This window comes from Amphiprion ocellaris, chromosome 2 (assembly GCF_022539595.1).
Source record: "Amphiprion ocellaris isolate individual 3 ecotype Okinawa chromosome 2, ASM2253959v1, whole genome shotgun sequence".
NCBI lineage: Eukaryota > Metazoa > Chordata > Actinopteri > Pomacentridae > Amphiprion > Amphiprion ocellaris.
In genome coordinates, this window is record NC_072767.1 from 37,227,887 (window position 1) to 37,254,283 (window position 26,397).

The 26,397-nt window shown below is 40.7% G+C and overlaps 2 protein-coding genes across 3 annotated transcripts; one reads left to right on the top strand and one right to left on the bottom strand.

Moving 5' to 3' along the window:
• Positions 1 to 139: 139 nt before the first annotated feature.
• On the top strand, positions 140 to 10,072 carry LOC111564981 (trichohyalin). 2 transcript variants are annotated; one of them, XM_055017396.1, is made up of 11 exons: positions 140 to 959; positions 1,240 to 1,282; positions 1,444 to 1,604; positions 2,693 to 2,774; positions 4,289 to 4,472; positions 4,665 to 4,753; positions 4,898 to 4,974; positions 5,076 to 5,176; positions 5,256 to 5,338; positions 5,417 to 5,563; positions 7,418 to 10,072. In XM_055017396.1, the coding sequence occupies exons 1-11, from the start codon at positions 894 to 896 to the stop codon at positions 7,585 to 7,587; spliced, it is 1,203 nt and encodes a 400-aa protein (XP_054873371.1). In that variant the 5' UTR covers positions 140 to 893; the 3' UTR covers positions 7,588 to 10,072. The 2 variants fall into 2 exon arrangements, with proteins under 2 accessions (XP_054873371.1, XP_023120661.1); XM_023264893.3 differs by having other exon boundaries at positions 4,680 to 4,753.
• Positions 10,073 to 10,197: 125 nt separating this feature from the next.
• Positions 10,198 to 23,788, bottom strand: LOC111564982 (uncharacterized). The gene is made up of 5 exons (XM_023264896.3): positions 23,551 to 23,788; positions 18,111 to 18,329; positions 14,562 to 15,086; positions 13,454 to 13,605; positions 10,198 to 12,290 (listed from the first exon to the last, which is right to left on the bottom strand). The coding sequence occupies exons 1-5, from the start codon at positions 23,615 to 23,617 to the stop codon at positions 12,246 to 12,248; spliced, it is 1,008 nt and encodes a 335-aa protein (XP_023120664.1). The 5' UTR covers positions 23,618 to 23,788; the 3' UTR covers positions 10,198 to 12,245.
• Between the last annotated feature and the right edge of the window lie 2,609 nt (positions 23,789 to 26,397).

Here is a 26,397-nt window from a genome sequence, read left to right on the forward strand (position 1 = left end):
ATATGTTTGGAAACGGAACTAGATCTGAAGTTTTGTAACTTAAGACGACTAGCTTATCCGACAACCGCATACAACTACACTACCCAGAAGCCCCCCCGTGCGTACGTCATACGTAATCACGTCGTTGTTATGGGCTCCTGGATTTAAAAGTGGAATCGTGCTGTTTTCTGTGAGTAGCTTGGTTAGCCAGCTAGCAGAGATATTTGTATTTATTTAATTAATAATTATAATATATATATATTCCTCAGCGACATTGTTTAGGTTATTTTCAAAAGCAGGTATCGTTCAGAGTTTTAGAGGCGACAAATATGTTTTTTTTGGCCAACTTAAACACAAACGTCATGAAGCCAGAGAGTTAGAAACGTCGTAAAACTGCTGCTAGCAGACATTAGCTCAGGTTAACGTTACGCCAACGTGGTCTGTTTAACACTTGCTGTGCCTGAGTGTGTGCTTGTTGCGCAGTTTGCTGTGACTTTGTTAGCATAAACCGTCGGTGGAGCAGGAAGGTTCAGCACTGCCTGCATTTCAAATCAGTATCTACTCCTCCGCGGACAGGCTGAACAATCCAATTGGATTATCGCATGTTCTGGCACCTCCGACAGCAGCGATGTTTACCTGTGTAGCAGCTGATAACCGTCACTAAAAGATGCAAATGCACAGGCCTGCTGTAATTTAACCTCCCTCAAAGTGTCAGACATCGTACCTCAGCTGTTACCTCATCGAGCAGCCGCAAACTACGTCTAAAGTTACTGCATCACCATCCTACGGCGGGTTTTTGATGCAGTCAGGCTGCACAACGTTGTCTTGCAAGACGCTTTTGCAAGAATTAGGGAAGTGGTTGTGATGGTTGGTGCATTTGTCAACTTCACTTGACTTTTTAGTTCAACTGCGACATGAACTGGGACAATCAGCTGAGCACCATTCTGTCAGTAGCAGATGGCAGCGTTGCAAAAATGAGGGTAAGTTGATCTAAATATCCTTCTTGTTCATTAGCCTTGCAGTGAATGGCAGAAATGTTACTTAAGTGCACATAAAAGCATTTTTGCGTTGCATCAGTGCTGAGAGTGTGCAACATAAAGAGACTTCGCTTTTGTCTTGTGGTCAGCTGTAAATAGTCATTTTTTGTAGTCATCTGTAGATGGCAGTAATGCTCTATGGTGATTCATATTAAAGCAGTGCACTGACAGTCAGACTTGGGGAATACCCTTTGAATTAGACTGTATTTTTATGTGTCCACAGGAGAGGCTAGCGTCACCTGGGAAATTCTGCAAAGGAGCAGAAGGTGGGTGAACTATTTTAGGTTTCTGGATATGACTAATAGTAGAAATTACCTTCCTTTCTTTTCAACTATACAAAATAATGAGTTTCTCACTTGTTTGAAGTCATTTGATGTGATTTACTCCTTTTATAAATGAACCTCCACACATGTCTCTTTTTCTCCAGATCTGTTTCCAGCGAGGGAAAGGATTCGTGATTCAGATCTGGACCCTCCTGCTCTTCCCCCTCGAGCCCCTCTCCATCGACAGCCTTCCCCTTCTCTCAGTCCTAGTGTTCAGTGGTCAGAAATCGCTTCCATCCAGTCACAACTCCAGATACAGAGCCAGGTGTGTGTTTGTTTGTCAGTGACAACACACATGTATTCATCTAGTGTAACGGTTCCTTGTGCAACATTCAAAACTGCAAGACAACACTAGAGCATCAGCATAGACCACAGCAAATTGACACATTGGCCAAACCTCCCTTCTTCCCTCCCTTTGTTTTACAACAAGAGAGGTTTCGTACATGAGAGCAAATAAAAAAATGTGTAGCCGCAACCATGGGCTCACGCTAGCGTTGTAAAATACAATAAATGGGTCTTAAATTTACTTCCCCTCTCTTTCCCTCTGCTTGTTTTTGTTCTGCTCCATGTGTGTCTTTTTCCACGGTCCGGTGGTTTGGAGCAGACCAGTGAATGAATCAGGGTGACTACTGTACATACGAACTGCAAATAGCAGAAGAAAGTCTTAAAACATCATTAGTGATTTGAATTTCACTGCACATATTGTATGAGCATGTCACAAACAAAAACTCTTATGTTTCTTACACTGGGCTGAAATGAAATGATTGTACATAACATAAATCCATCCATTATCTATTCACCGCTTAATTGTCATTGGGGTTGCTGGAGCCTATCCCAGCTGACTTAGGGTGAAGGTAGGGGACACTTGGACAGGTCTATCACAGGGCTACACAGAGAGACAAACAAGTACACTCACATTCAGACCTATGGACAATTTAGAAATTAACCTCAGCATGTTTGTGGACTGTGGGAGGAAGCTGGAGAACCTAGTGAGAACCCACACTGCACAGGGAGAACATGCAAACTCCACACAGATCTCAGGCAGAGACACAAACCAGGGATCTTCTAGCTGTGAGGCAACAGTTCTGTGAGTCACCATGCAGCCCCTATAACATAAACAAAATACTTAATTTTTAAAGTACTTAATTAATTCTTGGGGCACCGAGTGGAAATTGGACGACACTTTTGTTTTTCTAGTATGCGACTTCATTCTCTGCTAAAGATTCCACTGTTTCACTATTTTGTTGTATAGCAGATAATTGTTTGCTTAGCATCTTGCATATTGTAATTTCTTAATGTTAAACTCAAACAGGGACAATAAATTTCAAAAACGTTTTCCCATTGTCTTTTCAGGCAATTGAGTCCCTCACCCAGAAACTCCACGACATGGAAAGGGAGAGACAATCTCAACGATGTCACATTCAGACTCTACAAGGTAACCGACTGCTTCACCACGAGTGATTCTCCTCGGTTTATTCTGGGTCACATTATCTTCTTCTAAACACAGCGACATCTGACTCAAGTTATTGTTGACTAGAAGAAAAGAACTCTTATCTGACTAAATTCTGTTTAATGTGGTCACACCCAAACTGAGTTAACAAGTGAAAACTAAACAATGACCAGAGTTAGTTTGTTTAAAGTGGTGCGTTTTATTGATAAATAAATAATCACCACACAGTTCTTGACACATACAGTATGTATGTTGCTTCCATGATATATTATTCAGTGCCACAGCCAAGTCTGGCAAACAAGTGAATCTGGTCGTCAGATCCAGTTTCAGTCCAAAGAATCATGTCGAGCCCTTTCATTTGAAATTTCTGACCTGGCAAAAGTCATTCATGTTCACAGAAGCCTCACCTTCAGCTTATCCTTCAGATCAATGGTTGTACGAGAGTCATGGAATTTGTCTCCTTCTGTTTGTTTATCTGTGTTTGATAAGTTAGGGAGAAAATTAAAAAGGACATAACTGCAGTGCTGTACACCCCAAAAGGCAGCACACACAAAAGCATTAGGACAAAGTTGGATAATCTCATTTGAATGAATTGCTGACATCTACATTAGTTTTTCCAATTTTTTTTAAACATCAATTTTAATATTTTGGTTTAGATGTAAAAAAAATACACTTTCCGTACTAGCCTTTGACTGTTTGCAAAATCAGGTTTTAGCTATTTTACCTTCTTTCCTCGCTGTAATTAAAAACATTTTAAAGGAGCTTTTCTGTGGTTTAAGTTCTGTTCATTGTGTAAATATACACTGTGAATGTGTTGAGTAGTGTAATCACAACAAATGAAGTTCTGTGGCAGGCTATTTCAGCCTCTACTTTCTTTTACATGCATATAAGGTAGAATTTAATCTGTTTTAAGTGGCACAGATGGGCTTTGCCTTATGGCTGAATGTGGGGAAAATGCTTTAATTTTTAGTTTGCATTAAATACAGTTTGATTCACTTCCACTGCATACCATCAGTTTCACTTCGCTTGTCTCAGGAGGGATGTAGGAAAATGGAACCAGTAGCTGAATACTTGCGGCAACAGGAAGCAAGTGGATTTACAGGAAAATATGGTCTCAATTTTGTGAACCATCAGCACTTACAGCTCCACGTGCAGGGGACGAGAGCGACCAAGCAGCATTTATTTAATATCTCACAGCGTCATTTATTTCTATTGATTATTCCTTACTTGATCTACAGTGATTTAGATAACTATAAATATGTTTGATGCATAGAAATGCTGCCTCGCCCTTGTCTTAAGTTCAGAGATAGCTAGAATTTGATCTCCCCTGCCTTCTCTACTCACTATCCACCCCTGTGCTGTCTGAAACAGCCAAATCCACTCATCTAGAGGGGATTCATTCATAATTAGTGGCACTAATAAATTATTCCGATTTTGTCCACAAGGCTGCCAAAAGTAGGTAAAATTCCCTACTTAGACTAATCTCTCTTCTTATCTAGAGGAAGTTCACAGGCTGCGTGAGGAGCTGAGGGAGAGGGAGATGGAGAGGGAGGAATCGAGGAGGGGACAGAGTCCGGGAGCAGAGAGGAGGATGGAGCAGTGGAGGAGAGAGGTTGGGCGTGAGCTGAGCAGTCTGCGGGGACACATCACCCGAGCCACGTCGCTAGGCAACCTGGAGGAGAGGTGAATCAGGGGTGGAGCAGGTGGAGGTGGCGGGGGTTTAACTGCAGAGTAAACTGATGACAGGTCCAGGCCAAGATTGATATGAATGTGTTTACACCTCACATAGAATTTAAAAAGAGTTTTCAATGCTTGTTTTGGTGTCACTTTCATTTTGGGGAGAGATGTCAAGACAGCGTTATGACAACATGTCAGTCGTTTATTCCTCAGTTTCAGCTCTAAGCTCCGCCGAGAGGAGCTGGAACACCTGCGGAGAGAGTTGGACCAACTGAAAACAAGGCTAAGTGAGTTATGTGCACTCACACAAACACCGTGCCCTTTCATTGATTCAGCGGGACTGCACATGTCCCGACCCACTGCTGCCCTGCAAAGGAAAGACAAGCACAATCTTGTTCATAACGTCGGCTCTTTCTTGTTCTTCTTGGCAGGGAGGCAGGAGGAGGACGCTTTCCTCCAGCAGGCCGAGGCCAGAGAGACCAGGAGGCAGTACGAGCGCAGCTGCAAGGTGCACACGCACATTTTATGGAAACAGGTTGTGTTTGCTTCTGGAGCTTGTGGTTTGTATTCTCACAGATACTTCACCTTTCCTTTGTGTGCTTTGTTCAGACGCTGGAGGAGCTGACTGACAGCTACAGAGCTCACAGCACTGATCTGACAAAGACGCTCGCTCAGTATTCCCACACACAACAAGAGGTCCAACAGATCAGGTGAGCATGTGCGTGTTTTGTGTGTCTGGGGTTTGTGTCTTGTCTTTGAGTGGATTACATATTTATTCTCTTACATCAGGACAACAGTGTCAGAGCTGAAGGATGAGGTCAGGAAGCTCGTCATCCGAGAACCTACATCTTTGCTGTCAGCTCACACATCGGGTAAGTATCTCTTCTAGTCTGGCTCCACCATCCACTGCCTGATCAGTCTAGAAGCATGTTTTTTGTTTTTTGATTCAGGGGCCTCACCGCTCCCACTCCCTCACAGCCACAGCAGAGTTGTCAGAGTTGAAGAGCCAGAGTCTGACTCAGAAGACTTTAGCCCGACTCCAAGCCTGGCCGAGGTCAGCTCGGATGATCTGTCATGGCTGGATGAAAAAGATCCTGGTAAGACTTCATGTTTTCTGAATGGAAAAATGCACCCAAGCACGATTACTCAGTTCACCCGAAGATTAAGCGTGGTGAGTCATCAATACCACATGTTGTCACTGCGTCACTTTCACAAGCCTTCTGGTTACCTACATGCACAGTGTTTGATAACTGGATCACGCACTCCAACCAACAGAACAACGTTACGCGCCGCACCAGATGGGCACAGTCTAATGACAGTTTCAGCAAGATGGGACATGCATTTCGCCCTCCCATTTATCCCCCACACATCTGGCTCAGCTTTCACTCTGATTCACCCCCAATACACCTGAGTCACAACTACACTGTGTTTGCCTTCTCAGCATACAGTTAATTAAAGGAATAGACTGACATTTTGGAAAATATGCTTATGTGTTTTTTTGGCTTGTGGTAGATGAGAAAATTAATACCGCTCCAGTATCTGTCGTTGCTTGTTGCTGGGCAACCTCTAGGAAGTCAATGCATCTGGACAAAAAAATAGTCCCGCATGTACACAAAATCACAACTAGTCATTTTTGCATTTAGTTTTTTTTTTTGTGTGGATTAAATGCAAGAGCTATAACATGTTATAAGCCATGTTTTGTTTGCATTACACACGGCCAGGCTAGCAGTGTCCCCCTGTTTGCAGTCTTTGTGCTAAGCTAACCTCCACCTAGCCATAGCCTTGTTTTTTTATTATTGATTTTCTTATCTAACGCTTGACAAGAAAGCGAAGAAGTGTAAGTGAAAATGTCAGACTATTCCACTCAATACAGTAAAATCTGAATCCTTTGCCGCTACAGTGACGGGATCCAGTGGCTCTGTTATGCTTTACGGGGCATTTTGTTGACGCATTTAGGGTCCACTTGTCCTTTTAGGAAGGTATGAGTGCTGCAAATCAATACAAAGTTGTTCTAAGTGATCGCCTTTATCCTGTAATAAAACATTTCCACCTGTTAGGAGGGGTCTCCTCCAGAATAACGATGCCTCCATCCATGGGGCATGAGAGGTCACTGAATGATTTGATGAAAATTATGTGATTCATATGTTGTGACCTTCACAGTTACAGATCTCAACCCAGTTGCACAGCTATGTGAGATTTCGGACCAACATTTCATCGCTCTTTAACACTATAGTCAAGACCCAAGTGATGGATTATTTGTTTGGTGAATTTACCTCCAATAGAGATTCAGAGACTTTTCGCATTACTGCCAAGGCACAATGAAGCCGTTTTGTTCACCCAACACCTTTCTAAGACAATGTATGTCTCTTTTTCCTTTCATTTATCACCCATCTTTATTTCGCAAGTTTTATGAAGGCAGAAAAAAGTTGCAAAAATTCAAAAGACCCAAATTTAAAGAAAAAGCCAATATTAGAAATACAGTGTAAGTGAGGAATCCAATCTGCAGTGTACAGCGTCACTGTGAGCAGGTTTGTGGTCTGACTCCGTTCCTCCATCTGCACATAAACCACTAAAGCTCTCATTTCCTCCAACGGTCTCTGCGAAGCTGGTCGTTTCTTGGGAAATTTGGTAGTCTGTGTGTGTATTTCAGCGTGAGCTCATACGCTACTCACCCCTGAGACTTACAGTAACAGAACGTTGATGTTCCCGGAAGAGATTACAATCTCTGCTCTAAATGTTTCCCAGAGTGATTTGGGCTCGTGAAACTGGGATAATTTGACGACTTTATCCACAAACACACACACACATGCACACTAGCTCAAACTGGTACACAGTTTTTTATGGGAAAACATTTAAATGTTTTCCAACCTAATCCCACGTGGTGGCTCAGTAAAGAAGCACTCGAACACAAAAATGAACTGCTCCTTCTCTGCTCTCTGAATGTCTGCTAGCTCTTCATCAGAAGCCACGAGTACGTCTGAGCATTCAGTCTAGACGGAGCCACTTTGCTGGTCCAGGATCAGATCTGGAGGATGATGACGATGATGAGGATGGTGGTGATCTTCTTGATGACGATGTGAACCCAGACTTGGGATCTGACATAAGTCTTAATGACCTCTGAACTTTTATACTGTTATTCTTGATGAAGGGGAGATTTAACAAAGACATTTCTTCTCACTACCCTATTGCACTACCTGAGACATATGAATAATTTGAAACTGCCTTCATTTTGCCAGTACAGTTCAGACATACAGCTCTGTTTTGAACCTCAACATTTTAAAAATAGGAACAGTCAAGATAACACAAACAGCCATATGGCTTATTTCCTTTTTGGTCCCACGAGGAGGGGAAAGAAAACAAAGGATGGCAAGCAGCAGACTTGGCACAGCATACATATAACAACAAGTAATTAAATCATCCTACTTAGTGTTATTATTGTTGCTTAACAGACCTGCTCGACATAGTTCATATCTTTTTGGGAAAACTTTCTGTTAATGTGAGAAATTCTTAAATGCTATTTTTAAACTTATTTGTGAAAGAACTAGAAGAGTTGAACTCAGGACAGGCAGAGGTTTTTTTTTTTAAATGACACACACTCAAACACTTGCTAACATGTTGTGCTTAAACAAATCACCTGAATATTTAGCAAAAGCTGACTCATTCATGTCAGTTTGTTTCAAATGCTGTTCTTCAAAGCATTGTTTTCCCGTCTGCCTATCTGCTACAGTTAAGGACGGTAAAGTCCCCACAGATTCTCTTTAGATACTGTAACTGTCTCCACATGTACGGACCGATAGGTTGCTGGGAACAAACTGTGGAGTGAGGCAGCTGTTTAAAGAGTTCTTTGTAAGAGCTTCTCATTCAAAAAAACCAGCTTGTTTCATGTTGGTGCCAGCAAAAAAATTAAAATAAAAAAAAAAAAGCGCTTTTGTAAAGTGCATTATTTCTAAGTGTAATCCATCCAAAGAATATAATGTTTTAATTGTTGCCACACCCTCTGCTCTCATGTTGCACTCTACTGACAATAAATTATGGGTCTTAGCAGAGTTAAGGACAACGCTCGACCCGCTTAACCACAAGGTTCGGCTTTAGACGGGATGAGATTAAAAATAGTTGTGTTTAGGTCTGTTATGATTGCAGATTGTTGGGGTTAGATAAAGGTTTGATGTGGGCAGGACTTTAATCTTTGCCCAGAGCTAAAGTGAGATCCATAGAGAGACACAACTCGACACTTTGCTTTGTGGAGCACAGCACTGGTTTGCAAACTAAGAACTCAAACTTAAGTAGTTTTACAACTTTCTCTTTTCCCCTGTCAATGATTTAACCCTGACAAACTCATCTCCGTGTATCAAAATTAGATGTATATAGAAGTTTTTCCTCATGAAAATGATCCCTTCCTGAACCTACAATGATTTTGTAGTTCTATGAATTCCCTATCTCTCGCTGCAACTCGAGCACACCAGCTCAACCAGAACTCTGCTAAACCACTGTGAAATGGCTCTATGCTACACATTAAGTGGCGACGTTGTAATTCAGTCATACATGCTCGAACCAGAAAGAGCAATGATGCAGAATGACCTACCCTGCAAGTTCATGGGGATGAGTCCTCCGGTTGGTTATGTTTGGTTTGTGAAACTGTCTGAATAGGTATTTTTGAGACTGTTGTCGCCACACTGCAGTTTCAGTGGCATTCATGTGTCTTCTAGTATATAAAGAAAACACCATATAGAAATGTTAGTAACGTTAAAAATTGGATTTTCACTGGGGCGGGTCTTTAAAGTTCCAGTGATCATGGCTGGCACTGTGTCAAAAGTTACTGTTCATTCATCAGTGTGGCAGAGTAATGGATATTTAATGGGGTTTTCATCCTGCCATAATGCACTCTTCGGTCCAGCAGGAATCTGATGAAGGATGGGGTTTTGATTCCTGGTAATGCAGCAGAAGTGACGGCAAAGAGGAATCAAAAGCTATTACTGTTATCAAGGCGCCAATGCCCCGCCACCTCCACTGCGATCTTCATGTACACAGATCGCAGCTGAGACAGTCGAGGGTCCCTTTATGCCGTCATGTCTGACATGAATCTCACAGTGCCAGGTGAGGTGTGAAGCTGCTAAATATTTCAGCTTCCAGACACCCCCCATCAAGGATCCCAGACCACAGTGCACAGCTAACAGGCGGGGTAGCTGCTCAGAGGGGTGCATATATGGAGGCTTAGGTGGTGAATTTGACCACACACATTGTTCAGCTCATGTAACGAGAGGGATTGTCTCACTGGTCCATACTGAACAATAAAAGACCCTCTAGAAAACAATAAATGACACAGAGCAGAACATAACATTTTCACAAACCTCTTCTTGCACACAATCCTTCTGAAACTGTTAATGTTGTGGTTGGAGAGATGTTTAATGAAGGAAAGGCTCATCTATTTGTCATGTGGCCACATAATGACTGATGAATCAGACCTTTTTACTGCCATTTTATGGCATTTGCCAAGTATTGTGCAGTGGTGCTGCAGCAAAGCAGCGCATTGATTCATTCACTGAAGATCTGTAAAAGAATTGTTTTGTGTTTTGACTCCAACAATAAAAGTCTGTGTTACAAGCAAGGAGGATTTTTCTGTTGTGGCCTCAGTGGATCAGTGTTGTGTTTCTGATTGGGTTTTTGTTCTCACTGAAGTCGAAAGTTGTTTACAACAGAGATCTAAATGGAAATAAGAGAAAATATGCAGAAGGTGGTTCCAAAATACCTTTAATCATAAATCACCAACAGTCCATAATCCACATCAGGCAGCAAGGCCTCATTCAGCATTATTTTAACACATCGAGAAATGGACAATACAGGACTTACACACATTTTAACACTGAGTACAAAATTATTATGGCCTTCACAGTCACCAAATCTCGATCCAATAGAAGAACTGTAGGAGATTTTGGACAGCAACCACCACAGGACACCAAATAAACATTAAACACTTGAAGGAGAACAAATCTTGGAACAGTGATATATTGTCTTATACATGCATAGAATCTGTGCCAAATAGCTCCGGATCTGTTCTGATGGCGCATCACATTACTCTTGATGATTTTATTTCATTTTTCTTTTATCTGTAGCTGCTTGTGGCACAACTACTAAACAGCAAACACTGTTTTGGCAAACCAGACGTGTAAATTTCAGGGGGAGTGCATTGGATAAGGATATTTTCACCATAAACTGATGCAGAAAAGGCACAAATTGATGCATACATATTCACCAGAATGCAGGGAGTCAAGTGTTTGATGTTTAAAATTTCCTGGGGGAGGACGCCCACACCTCACGTTCAAACAAACCCACTGCTGAAATTCATAAGCTTGATTCAAATCAGCTTCCACTTTGCATCAGTAGATAAGCTGTATGCTAAATAAAAAGGAACTGCATGTGTTTTGCATCATTATGGGTGAATCTGTTGTCCTGTATATGTCACACTTCCACTCATATTTTCCTACACATTTTCATAGCAAGTATACAGCGAGGCCGATGCGGAGTATAACCAAAGGAACATTTGTGAGCGTGCTTACTGGAGATAAGGTGTCAGTCCATGGAACATTTCAATATGTTTGTGACGGGTGAACGCTGCAGCAGCTAGAGATGAGGAGTTTCGTAAAGTCTTTGTTTTTGTTTTTTTTGCATGATGCAATCATCAGTAGTATTTACAACGCACAGGACAATGCTAACATTGTGTAAAAAGGCCATTGACCAACGGTTTGCAGCTGTCAGTGTGTGAAGGAGTGCCTCATGGTGAACATGCTGGAGGCAAAACTTCAAACACAGGCAAGTCAGAGCAGCTACCAGCCCTGAAAGTGTGTTGACATGGGAATCGCACAAAGTACTGGGAATGACTGGCAAATCTGGAAGTTAGTTTATCTGGAATTTCAATGGAGTATACAATAAGAGCTGTTCCTATACTGTGTAAGGCACTCTCTCCTGGATTTAAGACTGCAGGAAAGAAAAAGAAAACACACAGCACATATCAAAATCATGCCTAAAGGCAGCAGGACCTACAACACAGAAAGAAAACTTTAAATATTCTCCACCATGCCACTAAAACATCATACATACCCTCTTAACAGACTCTCACACATGCACACTCACCTACGAATGCACACACACAAAACTTAATTTTTCTCATACACAAAAATATTTTGTCCCCCCCCATGTCCTGAAAAAGTAAAGTGCAACCTTGTTAACACTATAATCAGGCTGTTTTATTAATTTCTTTTCTCTTGCCTCTCAGTCGCCTTTATTTCTGCCAGACTTTACCTGATGAAGGGAAATCAGACCAGTGTTACCAGGTGAGAGTCTGGCAGGACAGGATCAATCTGTCGCGTGTGAACCATTACAGAGATAGTTACAATGGATGATGCTGCCTCCGGCTTTACACTTTTTGTCTTTAGGGAAATCAAAATACTTTATACACCCCAACAACCTCAAAAGATGGGCTGAACACTAGGAGGTGTACAGTACTGAGCGGAGGCCTAATTTATAATTGCACCAAAATAGACATTTTCCAAAGGGACCCATCAAGGGTGGTGTCTTCATTGTCCACTGCAGTTTCAGTCGCGTCCATCTCTACCTGGCAATGATCTGGATAAATGAAAGCAATCCAGAAATGTGCTCACACCTACCCAGAGTTCTTTCTGTTTGCTGCCGATTAAGGAAGAGAGACCAGGTGCGACAACAACAGCGGCCTGAGTCTGGATTGGAGGAGGGTATCTGGGTGCCAAAAGCTCTGTTGTGCCTCCATCAGTAGTTGTACATGGACAAGGGTGTGTCTTCCATCATATCATCCTGCAGAGGTAAAATAGAATCACTTTCTTGTCAAGTGTTATGAGATCTAAAATTAATACTACTCTTTCATCTCTAGGGTAAATATGAAGCCATAGTCAGCAGATAGTTTAACTTAGCATTGCATAAGAACTTGAAACATCTAGCAAAACACTTACCCTGTCTCTGTCCATATCCATGACACAATGTCTCAAAACCTCCATAATTGACAAGCTGTATCATGTCTGTTTTATGCATTCAACAAACCAAAGTTTAGTTTTTTTAGCGAGTATTTGTGCTAAGCTAAGCTAACCGTGATACGAGAGTGATATCAATATTGTCATCTGAGTTGCTGCGAGAAAACAAAACTGTATATACCTAAGTAAAATGATTTCAATATTTAGAGTTTAAAATTGTTGTGGTTACTATATAACCATAATCGGTGACATCTAGCTAATAAATGAAGGAATCTCTGTATGTCTGTATGTTTTTTGACATAACTCGTAATCTTTTTCAAACCTGCCGGGTGAATCACCAGGGACCCAAGGAAGTGCGGTGCCGAGTTTGAAGTAATTTTGTTATTAGTGCTTAATTTTCTGACAATACGACACCACTTGGTAATTAGTTGGCATTTTTCAATGATATTCACTTGTCTTGCTCCGGTAACACAGGAACAGGGCCTAGTACCAGATCATAGGAGCTGGGATCTACAACAGCAGGCAGGACCCGAACAGCCTTGCACGTTGTAGCAGGATACAAGCTGGGACAGTATACAGTGAACGGCATAACCAAGTGGCGACATAGTGGTGGTGGACAAGGAGCAGAAGAGGGCAGTTGGGATAGTTGTTGGAATCCCAGCTGCCAATAACATCAGGAACAAGGAGTATGAGAAGACTGAGAAGTACCAGAGGCTGAAGGAACATCTAGAACATATGGGGAAGGTCAAGGCCAAGGTAGTCCCAGTGGTACTTGATCATCAGGGGCTATAACCCTCAAAACTGGGATAATGGCTCCAGCATATTCCAGGTACAACATCTGAGGTGTCTCTCCAGAAGACTGCAGTGCTAAGACCGTCAACTCCCAGGTCTAACTTGAGGAAGATGTTTGGACTACAGAAGCATTGGTTCTAATAGTATATTTTATTTTCATGACTCAAAATGTTGACTGGGTGCCACTGATTTCCTCACCATTGGTAGATCCTGCAGCCTGCGGAACTCTGGTCTGTTGTCTCTTCGGCGCAGCTTGAGGAAGAGGAGCAGGGTGATGATGACTGCAGTGATGATGAAGGCCGACACCAGCCCGGCCAGGAGGGGGTCCAAGGCAGGCGAGTCCTTTTTCGCTGGAACAGAAACACAGCAGACACGTCAGCAGGGCCTTTCTTCTCTTAGGTCAGATCAGGATGGATTTCACTTTGACTCAACATGGTGCAAAAAGCAGAACCACAGCTTCTTAAGTGGCTGTTTAAAGTTGTGACGAGCTAAATATAGATGCTAAAGCAGCATGTTGAGTGTTCATCATGCAGCTCAGGACAGAAATGTCAAACAGGATGGTGATGTTTAAGTTGCCTGTGCAGTACTTAAGGTCACTGCTGAACAAGTTCTAATGTCTTAGAACTGAATTTAAGCACTTTAAACAGTCTATTCAAGTAGCGCAGCACGCAATCCCTAAAAGCATCTTGACCTTTCGATGTTACTGCTTTACTGTTTGTATATTTCAATGCAGCAGGGATTTGCATCTGTGTTCTTGGCTGCGTATTTCTGGACATAGATGTTGCTATGGAAGACTGTTTTTGTAAACTTAGCTGTTTTTATACCGTCTGGTAGAAAAGTAACAACAACCACAGAGCAGTGAAAGCTCCCTGTTCCTCTGGCTAATGGAAAGAGGCCATGTGCCAAGCGCTTAATAAAACCACACAAGACTGAGACAAGCAGAGAGAATTTTGTATTTTAACAGTAGTCAAGAAAGCTGGTCAAGACAGACAGAAGGACAGGAAGACAGACGAAAGAAAGAAAAACAGAAATCTCGAGGCCGAAGTCCCATGACCGCCTCTGTCCCTTTTCTCAAACAAACCCATGATTGTGGAGTGCTTGGTGGTGACAGTGCTAGTAGAAGATGTAAGCGGGGAGGGTGTGTGCGTGTCTGTTTGTGGAGAAGCAAGGACTGGCTTGTGCTGCAAAACAAAGAACAGTGTCGCCTTTGTTGTGACGCCAATTCACTTCTGGCTCTGTCAATATCCAGGCAGTGAATAGTCCAGAACGAATTCATACAGCAGCACAGAAGGTATTGTGCACTTACCGTCGCCCCCCATGTTCAGCTGGGATGGGTTGTCGGAGTGAGTTCTGGCGGAGGGGCTGCTCGGCGGGGAGCTAGTTGTCTTTGGGTGGGCCATGCTGGAGGATTGTGACGTGTGTGCAGTAGTGGTGGCCACATGGGAGGAGCTGGTGCTGGATGCTGAAGTGGACTGGGTGGTGGTGGTAGTAGTAGTACTACTGGGGGAAGTTTGTGGCTTCGGTGGCTCAGATGTTGGGGAAGAAGTGACGGAGGGTGTTGTGGTTGGAGAGGGCTGATGTGATTGTGTAGTGGAGTCAGAGAGTGGAGGCTCAGAATGGTGCGATGTGTTGTTGTGTGTGTTGTTGTGATCTGGCGAAGGTGTTGCAGTGACGTCTGCAGAGGAAGTGTGATGCGTGGTGCTGGTATCAGCAGGGGAAGTTGGGATGTGAGTGATGGGGTTCTCAGTGGGAGGAGCTGAAGGCAGTGATGGGGGCTGATTTCTTTGGGTTTCATTCTTTTCTCCATCCACTGGGAAAGAGACCTCGGTAGCTGCAGGAAAGAGGAAGTCGTGATTAAAATATCGCAAGTGCATAATATGAAGTGCATGGCTGAAGCATGTGAGGAATTAAAGGTCCAGTTCACCCAAATATAAATAATCTTATTTCCTTAAACAGTGATTGCAAAAAAAAAAAAACATTTTTAGAGAACTAATTCATACATTTCAAATGTGAGTTCTGACAAGACAGCTGACTTTGTGTTGTTTGGATACCAGTAACTGGGACACTAGACTGGAAACTAGGACTGAACAATAAACTGATTTCACATTGCATTTGAAAACAATGCAATTAGCAAATCACAAAGGCTGCAATTTAGGATATACAAGTCAGTTAACATCTATATAGAACACTGAAGACAACAGCTATTAAATCGATGTGCTTTCTATGATAGAAATAAGATTTGTGTTGCAAATTAAGGAGTTCAAATATTATAGTAAAGACCCTACATTATTATATAGATTGTGTGAATTATTACAGTAATTTAAATATTACAATTAAAACCCTACAAAATTATATGAGATATAAATTTACCTTTCTAAATCTAATGATATGGTTAAAACCCTGCAGTATTATATATCATAATGTGTAATGTAATCTGACCAGCTTAAATGTTAGGGTTAAGAATTTAACAATTATGTTATATACTCTTACAAATTACATGAACAATTAAGAAAATTAAAGTGAATAACATACAAACTTACACGCAAGAAAAAGGTGGGTTATTAGATAACGAGTCTAATGCTGTGAGCCAGTTTAATTTAGTCCAGACAGATTGAAGCGTTCAGGAACAGTTTCCTCCCATTTATGTAACCTATGTAGTTCATTCATTCACATATGAACATTCTTTTCATAGGATATTTAGCATTTTATATTTTTCTTTTTGTTTATTTTATTTACTGCACATTTCTGCCTATTTATATATATTTATGGTGGTGGGAACTGTACTCTTTCTGCTGTAACAATCAAATAAAGTATTTCTAGTGTATTCACTATTGTTCCACTGACATCTGACATATTTCATACATTTTGCAGTTTGTCTGACCCAGAGTTTTAACTGTCGTGTCAGTGGTTATGCAAATTCATGCTGTTGTACTTGTGTGACAGTCATGTTTTTCATGGCTGCTCTTATTATAATGCTGCATTACATGTTTTAAATCAATTACACAGCTAATATTGGACTGAAGATTGACCTAAAAAAAATTCTAGTGTTAATCAAATCCCAGTATCTGTCAGAAAAAACTGCAATTACATATTATACCCAAATTAAGATTTTCAGTTCATTTCTATTTTTCTTACATTGCACTAATTCACAACATATGTCACCTCATAGCACTTCACACAGTAGCATGAAGACCTTATAAATTTTAAACAAAGAACCCCCAATAAATCCAAAGTTCCCTCTGGATTCCTTTTGAGCAAGCACTTGGTGATAGTGGGGAGGAACAAAAAACCTCCACTTTACTGGGAAAGACAAAACCCCACCTCTGACAGAACCAGGGAGGGCAGCCATTAGCACCGACTGGCAAATCATTTGACTCTCTGGAATAAGACGTTTCTTTAGATTCTTTGCACTGCTTTGTATCAAACTGAAATAATTCAACTACTTTCAGATGGATTGGCATAAAATTTTGTGAAAACATTCATATCTAAGTACTAAATGCTAAATAGAGCTTCTTGAGTTTGTTCAAGACCTTTCGAGTCCAGTTCCAGTTGTTTGTTTACGGCAATGACCTGAATGAGCATCGTCACAGTCATAGTTTAGACATTCATGGTTCCCAGAATTTATATTCTAACAACTTTAGCAACTCATTCCTGATTCCAAGTCTTGGTAACCCTGGAATTAAATTCAGTAGAGAGATTCATGTTCCCCTGAGGATGAAACGCAGTTACTTTGATGATCGGTTAAACTGCTCATGTAGCACCATCATCCCTTCAAAATCTGATTTTGTCCATTGATTTAAGACCAGATACCTGCTAATCTAATGCAATTCCCGTCAACCTCCACTGAGCTGTGTTCTTAGTGCTAATTTGTAAAATGCTAACTCTCTGAACAAAGCTAATGAAGATATTAAAACTATTTTTATACCTGCTAAACATCAGAATATCAGCGCTGCTATTATGAGCGTGCTTATGTAACTAAAGCCTTACCTGATGATTAAATGTACATTTTACAATCCTATGAGCAAATGAAAATCCATTTACCATTCCCTCCATTGTACCAGGGTGGACGCAGAAGACTAAAGGTCAAATGCAACTAAGCCTGGACAAATATAACCGCAGTTATCTGTTGGCCTAAATGCTACAGAGACACTGACTCTTGCAAACGGTTGAGTTTTTCCACAAAGATAAATGATCTGAAAAGGTGCCCGGCCTGTGAATGTGAGAGTGTGTGTGAAAAAGAGTGAGTTTGTGAGGGAGGAGTTTTTCGCTTCTACCTTTCTCACCTCCTTGTGAAAAGTCGCACAGCATTTAATCACTTCTCTCCTGCTATATCTGAATCTAACTGTTCTCCAAGTGTGTTTTTTATTGCTCTCTTAACAGATTACACCTTAGTTTAGTCACTCATTGCTTCTTCTTTTTTTCTTCTTTACTTCCACAGCATCTTAACACCATCTCTAATGCGTATGTAGACTTCTTTCCTTCTCTGTGCTCTGTTTTCTTGAAGTCTAGACTGAGTTCTCTGTTCCTGCCTGTGTTGTCTTTGCTGTCAACTCTTTAACCCTGTCACGAGCTCTGCAGCCCACTTCTGGACGTGGAAAATGACGATAAAGACTTTGTTAAATATAGCTCCTAAACTCTGAGCCACCTGCTGCCGGGCTTCCTAATAAATTCCTCTGAAGTGTGACAAAACTTCCGTGCTGGCAAACTTCAAACAGGCAGAAACAATGACCACAACATCCCATCACCTTTCTTTTGTGTGTTTGCACATCACAAAGACAGCAAAACATTCAGTTTGCCTGTATTGTCATTATTATTCCTTACACACAAGAGGGGGAATGTGGAGTTGTATAGTTACCATTGTCTTTCCTTGATTCAGATGTCACAGAGATGGGCTCTGTAGTTGTGTTGTTGCTCACTTTGCTGTTGCCACTGGAACTTGTGTTTGTCTCAGAGCTGTTTGGTGCATGACTGGTTGGGCTGGAGCCAGAATCAGGCAGAGATTTTGCAACTGGGACCACAGACTCTGCTCCAAGTGGACTTTTCGAAGTAGGAGAGGCAGTAGCATGGTCGCCATCTGATGAGGTAAGAACACTCGTTAACAACTCATTTGCTCATTATTCCGAGCAAACATGAGGCAACCGGCGCGATGCACAATCCAAAACCATCTGAATGACTCACAGTCAGCGCAGGCCAAGGTGTTTATTCAAACAATCATTATTAAAACTGAAAGATGTGTGCGCAAACAGGCCTGTGCAAACATCCAGGCACCAAAAGCAAAGTGAGGATGCCTTCAAAAGTAATACCATAAAAAGCTTTTTTGCATTCATTAATGGCATTACCATTCATTAACCTTTAGTCAAAACAGCAGCAGCTTTGCTCAGTAGACTTGCACACGGTTTTTGATAGTTGGCAGGAAGGTCGTTGAGCATCTTGGAGGACTTGCCACGGTTCTTCTGTTGATTGTAATCCCAGACAGAGTTAAGATTGGAGCTGTGTGGGGGCCACACCATCTGCTGCAGCAACTCCTCATTCCTCTTGTTGCTGCAAATAGTTCTACAGTGATCAGCCACAACATTAAAATCAGCTGCTTTATATTTTGTAGGTCCCCATTGTGCTGCCAAAACAGTTTATGGAGCATAAACATGGGAACTCTGGGGATGTCCTGTAGTGTCCTTTGGGTCCTTGAAAGGTGGGGCTTCTATGCAACAGAGTTTGCTCAGTGCATCCCATGAGATTGGGATCTTGGGAGTTCGGAGTTCTGGTTAACCATCTGAGCTTTTGTTCGTGTTCCTGGACCTATTCCTGAGTCATTGTTGAGGTGTGTTGGGGTGCATTGTCTTGCTTGGGAAGTCACCTTGCCATTAGGTGGTGTGTTTCACTTACAGAAATGTTCAGGTAGGTGGAACAAGTCAAAATACCACCCAAGGTTTCCCAGCAGAACATTACACTTTAACCAGATGATTGATTCTTCCATCAGTGGTTTTAATGCTGTGCCTGATCAGTGCATACAGGCCCTTTCACACATGCACTTCTTTTCATTGATCTGACTGAGCAAACTTTTTCCATCGAATCTAATGCTAGTACAATAACTGTCTTCACCTATGAGGTGAATTAAGCTGTAAGGAACACTAACGTTAAAGTGTCCTATGCGTCAGTGATAGAATGACTTTAACTTTAACATCACTTTAACGGAGTGATGAAACCAGCAATGTCACATATCCCATTTCTGAGCAGAGCTGACTCTGACTGGCTGTATGTTTGGGTTCGGACCAATCAAAGTCTCTCCTTATGGTATTGTTTAATGGATATAAAGAGCTTAAAAGTTTTGCACAGCACTGTATATATTATTTATCCAAGAAGAGCTATCTGTCCATGAAGACTTTTTTCCAGCAAAGCATTGCAGCACTTTAGTAGAGCAGCCTGCCCAGTATCGATCAGTCTTCACTGGAGCAAACAGGGTATCAGTGTCATGCTAAAGTGTTCGGTAAGAAGATAGCATGCCATATAGCTGCTTTGCAAATCCAGATTTTCTTTTTGCATCAGGAGGCACATTTCCAACCATTTAGGCATATGACCCTCAAATGTGAAGCAAAGTAAGGCTACTCATGACCCTCTGAGGTGTGCTTAATTCAACTGAAATCTTATGTCCCTTTCTACGCTGTAAAAAACAAACAAAATTTTTTTAAAAGCTGTGAAAATGTGGCAGAAATAAGGATGTCAGAAATAATATGTTAAAAAAATAGTGACAAAAGCAAAAGCAACAAATACCTGTAGAATAACGATATTTTATTTAGTGAATACAATACAGAGAAATGTAATTTTATGGGCACACATTGGAAAACAATTAATTATTATTTGTAAAAATACAAATTTTTGATGCAGTTTTTTATAGTCAACATGGAAATGTGTACTTCTGTGATTTTGCTAAATATTTTGTGTAGTTTAATTTGAAAAATAAGAGTTAAAAAAATCAGCAACCATTTTTCAGTATATAAAATGTGTATACATACATTATTTTAAAAATACTGTAATTTTAAGGTCAAACTTTGTAAAAAAACAAAAAACAAAAAAAAACCATTTAAAATAATATATATTTTTAGGTAAATATTTTTGGACACATTTGCAGTTTTGTCCCTGTTTTCCTATGGCTAACATGTAAATTAATACATTTTTACTGTGATTTTACTAGATATCATCAGTAATTTAATAAAACAAGTAACATTTGTAAAATAACAGTAAAATGTTTAAAAGATTATAATTAAAAACTTTAAAACGTTTTTTTTTACCCTGAAGGATTGCTAAAATGTTGTTAGTGGCCTGAAATGTCAATAGTCAGTTTAAAAAATGAATGAAATAAACATAGCAGAAACATTCTCTTGTTTCTTATTGTGTGTTTGTTAATCTTGACATCCCCACTCACACTGATCTAATTTATTTTATTTATGTGTCTTCTTTGAGGGCTGGAAACCAGTGGACAGATTACACAGTCACATTAATGCAAAGTACAAGATAAAATGGATAAGGACCGACTCTTACTTTATGCAACTGGAGCCCACATGAGACAAAAGTCATTTTAAGTCTTTGAAGTAATATCATTTTAATGAAGACCTTCAATCTCTCTCGCTGCTTCTCTCCTCCCCCCTTCTGTCTCCATGTCCTTCGCGCTACTGTACAAATCTCCATTTCTGCCTCTACCTTCTTCCCTTTGATGAAAACCAGAGCACTAATGTAATGTAAAGTCATTACCGTCCTGTAACACACTGCCCTGATGCCTTTCATTACCTCCATAATCACTCACACAACTCATCAGCCCACAGCATGAGGGCGAGAGACATAGAAAAGGAAAGAGAGAAAGAGAGAGACCTGTTTGAACTCTAACTGATACCAAAACAGACTCACTCATAAATAGACAGAGGTGCTCGGCTGCACAATACCCGCCTTGTTCCCTCACTTTAGCTCTATTAGAGCGGCTTGTGTCAAATGCTGGAGTGGTCGGCTCTGTCTGTGTTTGTATACATGTGTGTTTCTGTGTGTGTGTGTGTGTGTGTGTGTGTGTGTGTGTGTGTGTGTGTGTGTGTGTGTGTGTGTGTGTGTGCAGAGCAGATTCATAAAGAGAGTCACTGTTTCCACTATTGCACACCGCTCTCTCCAGATATTACAGGGTTCTACTCACAATCTTTCAGGCCAATGCAGCACGTACCTGGGGAAATAGCTTTTGCTCACTTCTTGACCCTGCCAGCCAGAAGGAACAGCCAACCGTTTCTCTGCGAGCAGATGTCTGCTGCTTCAAAACTCAAAGCTGGAGGAGCCTAACAGTGATAGAAACCCAGCTAACCGCTCCACTAGAATCGCAGCATGTTTTTCTGCTGATAGTCAATACAACGGATCATTTTTAAGGCGATTTCCCTGTTAAGTACAACTGAAAAAGCTAAAAAAAAAAAAAAAAACACACCAAAAAACCCTGAAACTGTGCATATTGTCTTACCTGCTTTTTCCAAAAATGTCTAATGTTGTGTTTGCTTGGCGGTTAGTTAGTCACGTTATTTAAAATGACATTACTGACGCAGGGGTGAAACAATACCAGGAAGAAGCATCACTTATTACACGTGACAGTAAACAAAATCCTTTGTCTTCTGTCCACACAAAAAAGTCCCTAACACATAATTTAGTTTGTTTTTCAAAGAATTTCTCACAATTGAAGGCTCTAACATGTAGGTCTTAAAATGTTTTGTAATCAAATAAGGCATAAAATGGATTTTATTTGTTCATTTTTGCCAAAATGAGCAACAAAGGCTTTTTTCTACAGGGAAACAATTAAAGCTACCACTTTCTACGCCAGTACTGTATACCTAAATGTAACCAAGACACATCGAGCATATCATCATTTTTAGTACATTTCTGCTCCATATGATGCTCTACCACAGTATAAAATTATAAGTAAATCAGTCAAGTCTTAATTTAGCCATAGTCTCTTAAACTCTGCAGAGTAACCGTTAAATCTGTGTCTTTCTATACCAATACTGTACCTGAATCTAACCATTATTTTTGCTTTTTCTGATCGTATACTATAACAATAGAAGTAAATCAAATAAGTTTTAACTCATTCTCTTAAACAGTGTGTATTACCTAATGGCTATGTCTAGGTTTAATTAATTTTCTTATTCTATACAAGACAACTTGTCTTTCTGCAAGACCAAAAGAACGTGATTCATTGAATACACTGGAGGCCAGATGAGTCAAGAAGTAGAACAAAAAAGCCCTTGGCCATGTAACATGTTCTGTACTAAGAAAACTTGAGGGGATTTTTATTAAACTGCATTTTCTCCGCTTCCTTCCTACACACTCTATGTGACGTCTGGCCACCATAAAAACCGAACCTGCTACCACTGCACTGCTTTAAATCTCTTCATAAAGTCTACATAGTGTACTGCAGAGGAAAGCCAATTAGCAGGAGCCCAGTAAAATGACAGCGTGCTGCTACACATAATTAGAGGTGTCATTTATCACAATGTACTTCCCTGCTCATTTACCGCCAATAAATATTCTCCAGTGGAGCAGTGCTGTTTTCTATTCATTCGAAATTTCAGCTGAAGGAGCTGATGGGATGGTTCAGCCCAATAAAATCTTTTCAAATGTCAATAGTCTCATTTTCCTTTTATGTGAGATGTGCTGATGGAGGAAGAAAGAAAGAAGGAAAGAAAGAGAATGGAGGAAGAGAGGAGGAAGTGTGTGGACCAGGTAGAGTAGAAAGCAGAAGGTGGCTTAGGAGTGAAATACAGGATGTGTGAGAGGTGTGCAAATGTGATGCAGGCAGAAAGCGGAAGAAGGCAGGAGGCAGGAAATTGGGTTAGAGATAAACTGTGGGGTTATTTAAACAAAAAGGAGAGGAAATTTTTAATAAAGCTGCTCTGAATGAAAGTGAAGCGGGGAGTCAAAGTGGAGTTTATCCACCTCTGATCTCAAGTAGGGTTGAAAGGAAACACACAGGAGGAACTGAAATGTCCTCCTGTCTAAACACACACACACACACACACACACACACACACACACACACACACACACACACACACACACACACACACACACACACACACACACACAGACTTCTTACTTTAAACTCTGTTTTGACAATTTACAGCTTGACACAGTGAGAGAAGCTGCCCTCAAGCAGCACGTGTCCAAAGGTGAGACTTACAAATACTATGTTTACATTTCCAGCACAAATTCAAAGTGTATTGCTTTAATCAAAGTGGCATAAAGTTAAAAATCCAGACCAGATATAACCTGCTACCTACCATGTTCAGCTGATCCAAAGTTAATGAGCAGGAGCGCACAAAGGGCAGCCCAGAGTTTGGTCTCCATCCTCTCTGTCCTGGCGTTTCCTCTTGCCTTGCCTCTCTCTTTCTATATTTCACAGTCCGATTGACTTTAATGGTTTTACGCAGAACCCAGGCAGCTGTTCAGTGTTTTACCCACAGCAGAGAGACGCACAGCAGCTCCGCCAGTGTTTGCGTGGCTGCACGACTGAAGGAGGAGTGAAAGCGTCCTGAGTGCTGCTCTCTCTCTCTCTCTCTCTCTCTCTCTCTCTCTCTCTCTCTCTCTCTCTCTCTCTCTCTCTCTCTCTCTCTCTCTCTCTCTCTCTCCAGAAACAGTGCCACGTTTTCCCTGTTCAAAATAGTCGCTGGATCGGACTCGGTGCCATGACGCGTAGACGGACATCTACCCACGCAGCGCAGAAGGGCACACAGTCCACATCATGTGTTACAGAGCATCAGCAGTGACAGGCAGATAAATCACCTCAGCTTCTGTGAGATCCGTACAGTTATGAAGATGTTTATTCACATTCATCATTTTACGCAGCATGCCATAGGATTTGGCGACATGTTCCTGTTATTTTTTCTCCTCCCACCATTTTTACGCACAGCCAAGCGTTCGTCTCTTTTATGCATTTATTAGGGTCCGAGCACCGACGGTGCGAAGACCCTATTGGAATGCAAGGGTTTATTATTATTATTATTATTATTATTATTATTATACTTTCTACGTCTGCCGGGAAATTGCCATTTTTGGCGGCCTTATCAAACCCCAAAACGCGTCAAACTTGGCATGCTCATCAGGACTGGCGAGAAATTTGATATTTTATGGGAGTTGCGCATGTGTGTGGGAAAATGGCTCCATAGCGCCCCCTGGAAAATTGAAAAATTGGTCATTAGGCCAACTTGCACGACGTTTCATCTACAGCTACAAAGTTTTGTATGCATATTCAGCACATCAGGAAACCCAAAAAAGTCAATCATGACCACATCCTAACACCAACAGGAAGTCGGCCATCTTGAATTAGCTGTAAATTTTTCAAAATTAATAACTCATTGGGGATAAGTCCGAGAGACGTCAAATTTGGCCAATATATGCAAACACGCGACCTGATGAAAAGTTATCAAAATGTTCATCTCATTTCAGAGGGCGTGGCCATGGCGGCCTCCTGAACTTTGATGCTTCGCCATTAAACATCAACTGCTGTGTAACTGCCCTAAACATGCTCAAATCTGCCTCAAACTTTACATGTGTGATCAGAGTCCAGGTACTGATCACATCCATAGGCCGACATGCACTCTCGGTCGCAGCGCCACCTGGTGGACGTGCGTGGATTCGCCGACCAGCAAGGATGCGAGGACCCGTCCAAAGCTGCTTGCAGCTTTAATTCATATTATTATTACAGTAATAAAATGAAACGAGTGGGGGGAGTTCATCACACTCTGTATATCTGTAATATTGTGCTTCTATATAGGTTCATGCGATGGTTTGTTTAATCCAAAAATGACTGTTTGGGAGTGATGTGCCGTAATATTGTGTGCCTAAGAATAAATAAATCAGCGGTACGTATAAATCCTGAACAACGTGGAATGACGCTGGAGATTTTATTTATCAGTATTTATAATTATGATATAAAAATGAACACGTCATTTCAGGTATTTGACTTTTTTGGAAGCTGTTAGAATAATATCCTTGTTTTTTTGTTTTTTTAATCCGTTACTGGCGCTTTCCTGGGGGTGTTTACTGTGTTGTTATGTCTTTACTGAGCCACATGGAGGCGCTGTTGCTCCACAGCTGATTCTCTAAATAGATACGTCACGGTTTAAAAAGGGTTCCTCAATTATTCTGTTCAGAGGCCACCTTTCTCACACAGTTATTTCATTCATTTCTACTTGGTTTCCATGAAACTGATGCTCATATTAAACACTGCTGGTTTACAGTAAGAACAGACATATCTTTGAAAAATAAAGGGATTTTTCAAATTTCTTAGGTAAACTGGTGATTGATATTACAAAGAAACCTGACATTTACATTTTTAAAAAAGCTTTTCTGTGATATGATGATCATGTACTGATATTTTTGTGATGATAATTACTTCCAGTAGGAGCTTGTAGTACATAAACCAGATATATTTCCCCCTTGTATAGTTTCAATTCCAAGTAAGTGAAACTGAAATCCTTCCTCCTTTCTGACCTACTGTTTTGTTACTTTTTTGTCGACATCATCTAGTGATAGTTTTGTAATGATTCTTACTTACAGGAGTTAATATTCTCTTCAGCCACATACTTGCCTGCAGTTTTTTTCCCACATTTAACTATATGTTAGTACGTGTTAGTACCTTTGCTTTATGTGTGAAAAATATAATTGCATATTACTTTTTTAAAGGGTAGTTTGTAGTCATGTTTCTCGATCATTTTATCCATATGTTCATGATTACTAGACAACACATTGTTTTAGATTATTTTTTTAAAGCCTTACACATGTTAATGCATGAGGAGTTTAATATGTTCAGGAATTTGGATGACTTGTGGGACCAACAGGAAATATTTCTTTTCTGCTGAAAATTTGAAAGATTTGTAGTTATTATTGATGATTAATATGTTGATTATTTTCTTGATTATTCGATTAATTTCTAAAAATTATGAAAAATCCGTGTTTTCCAAAGCCCAAGATAACATCTTCAAATGTCTTGTGTATACAGACCAAAGATATTCAGTTTTCTAACATAGAGGGGTAAAGAAACCAGAAAACATTCAGATTTAAAATGTTATTATCTTTTGTTTAAAAATGCTCAAATTGACTAATCGATTATCAAAATACTAATCAAT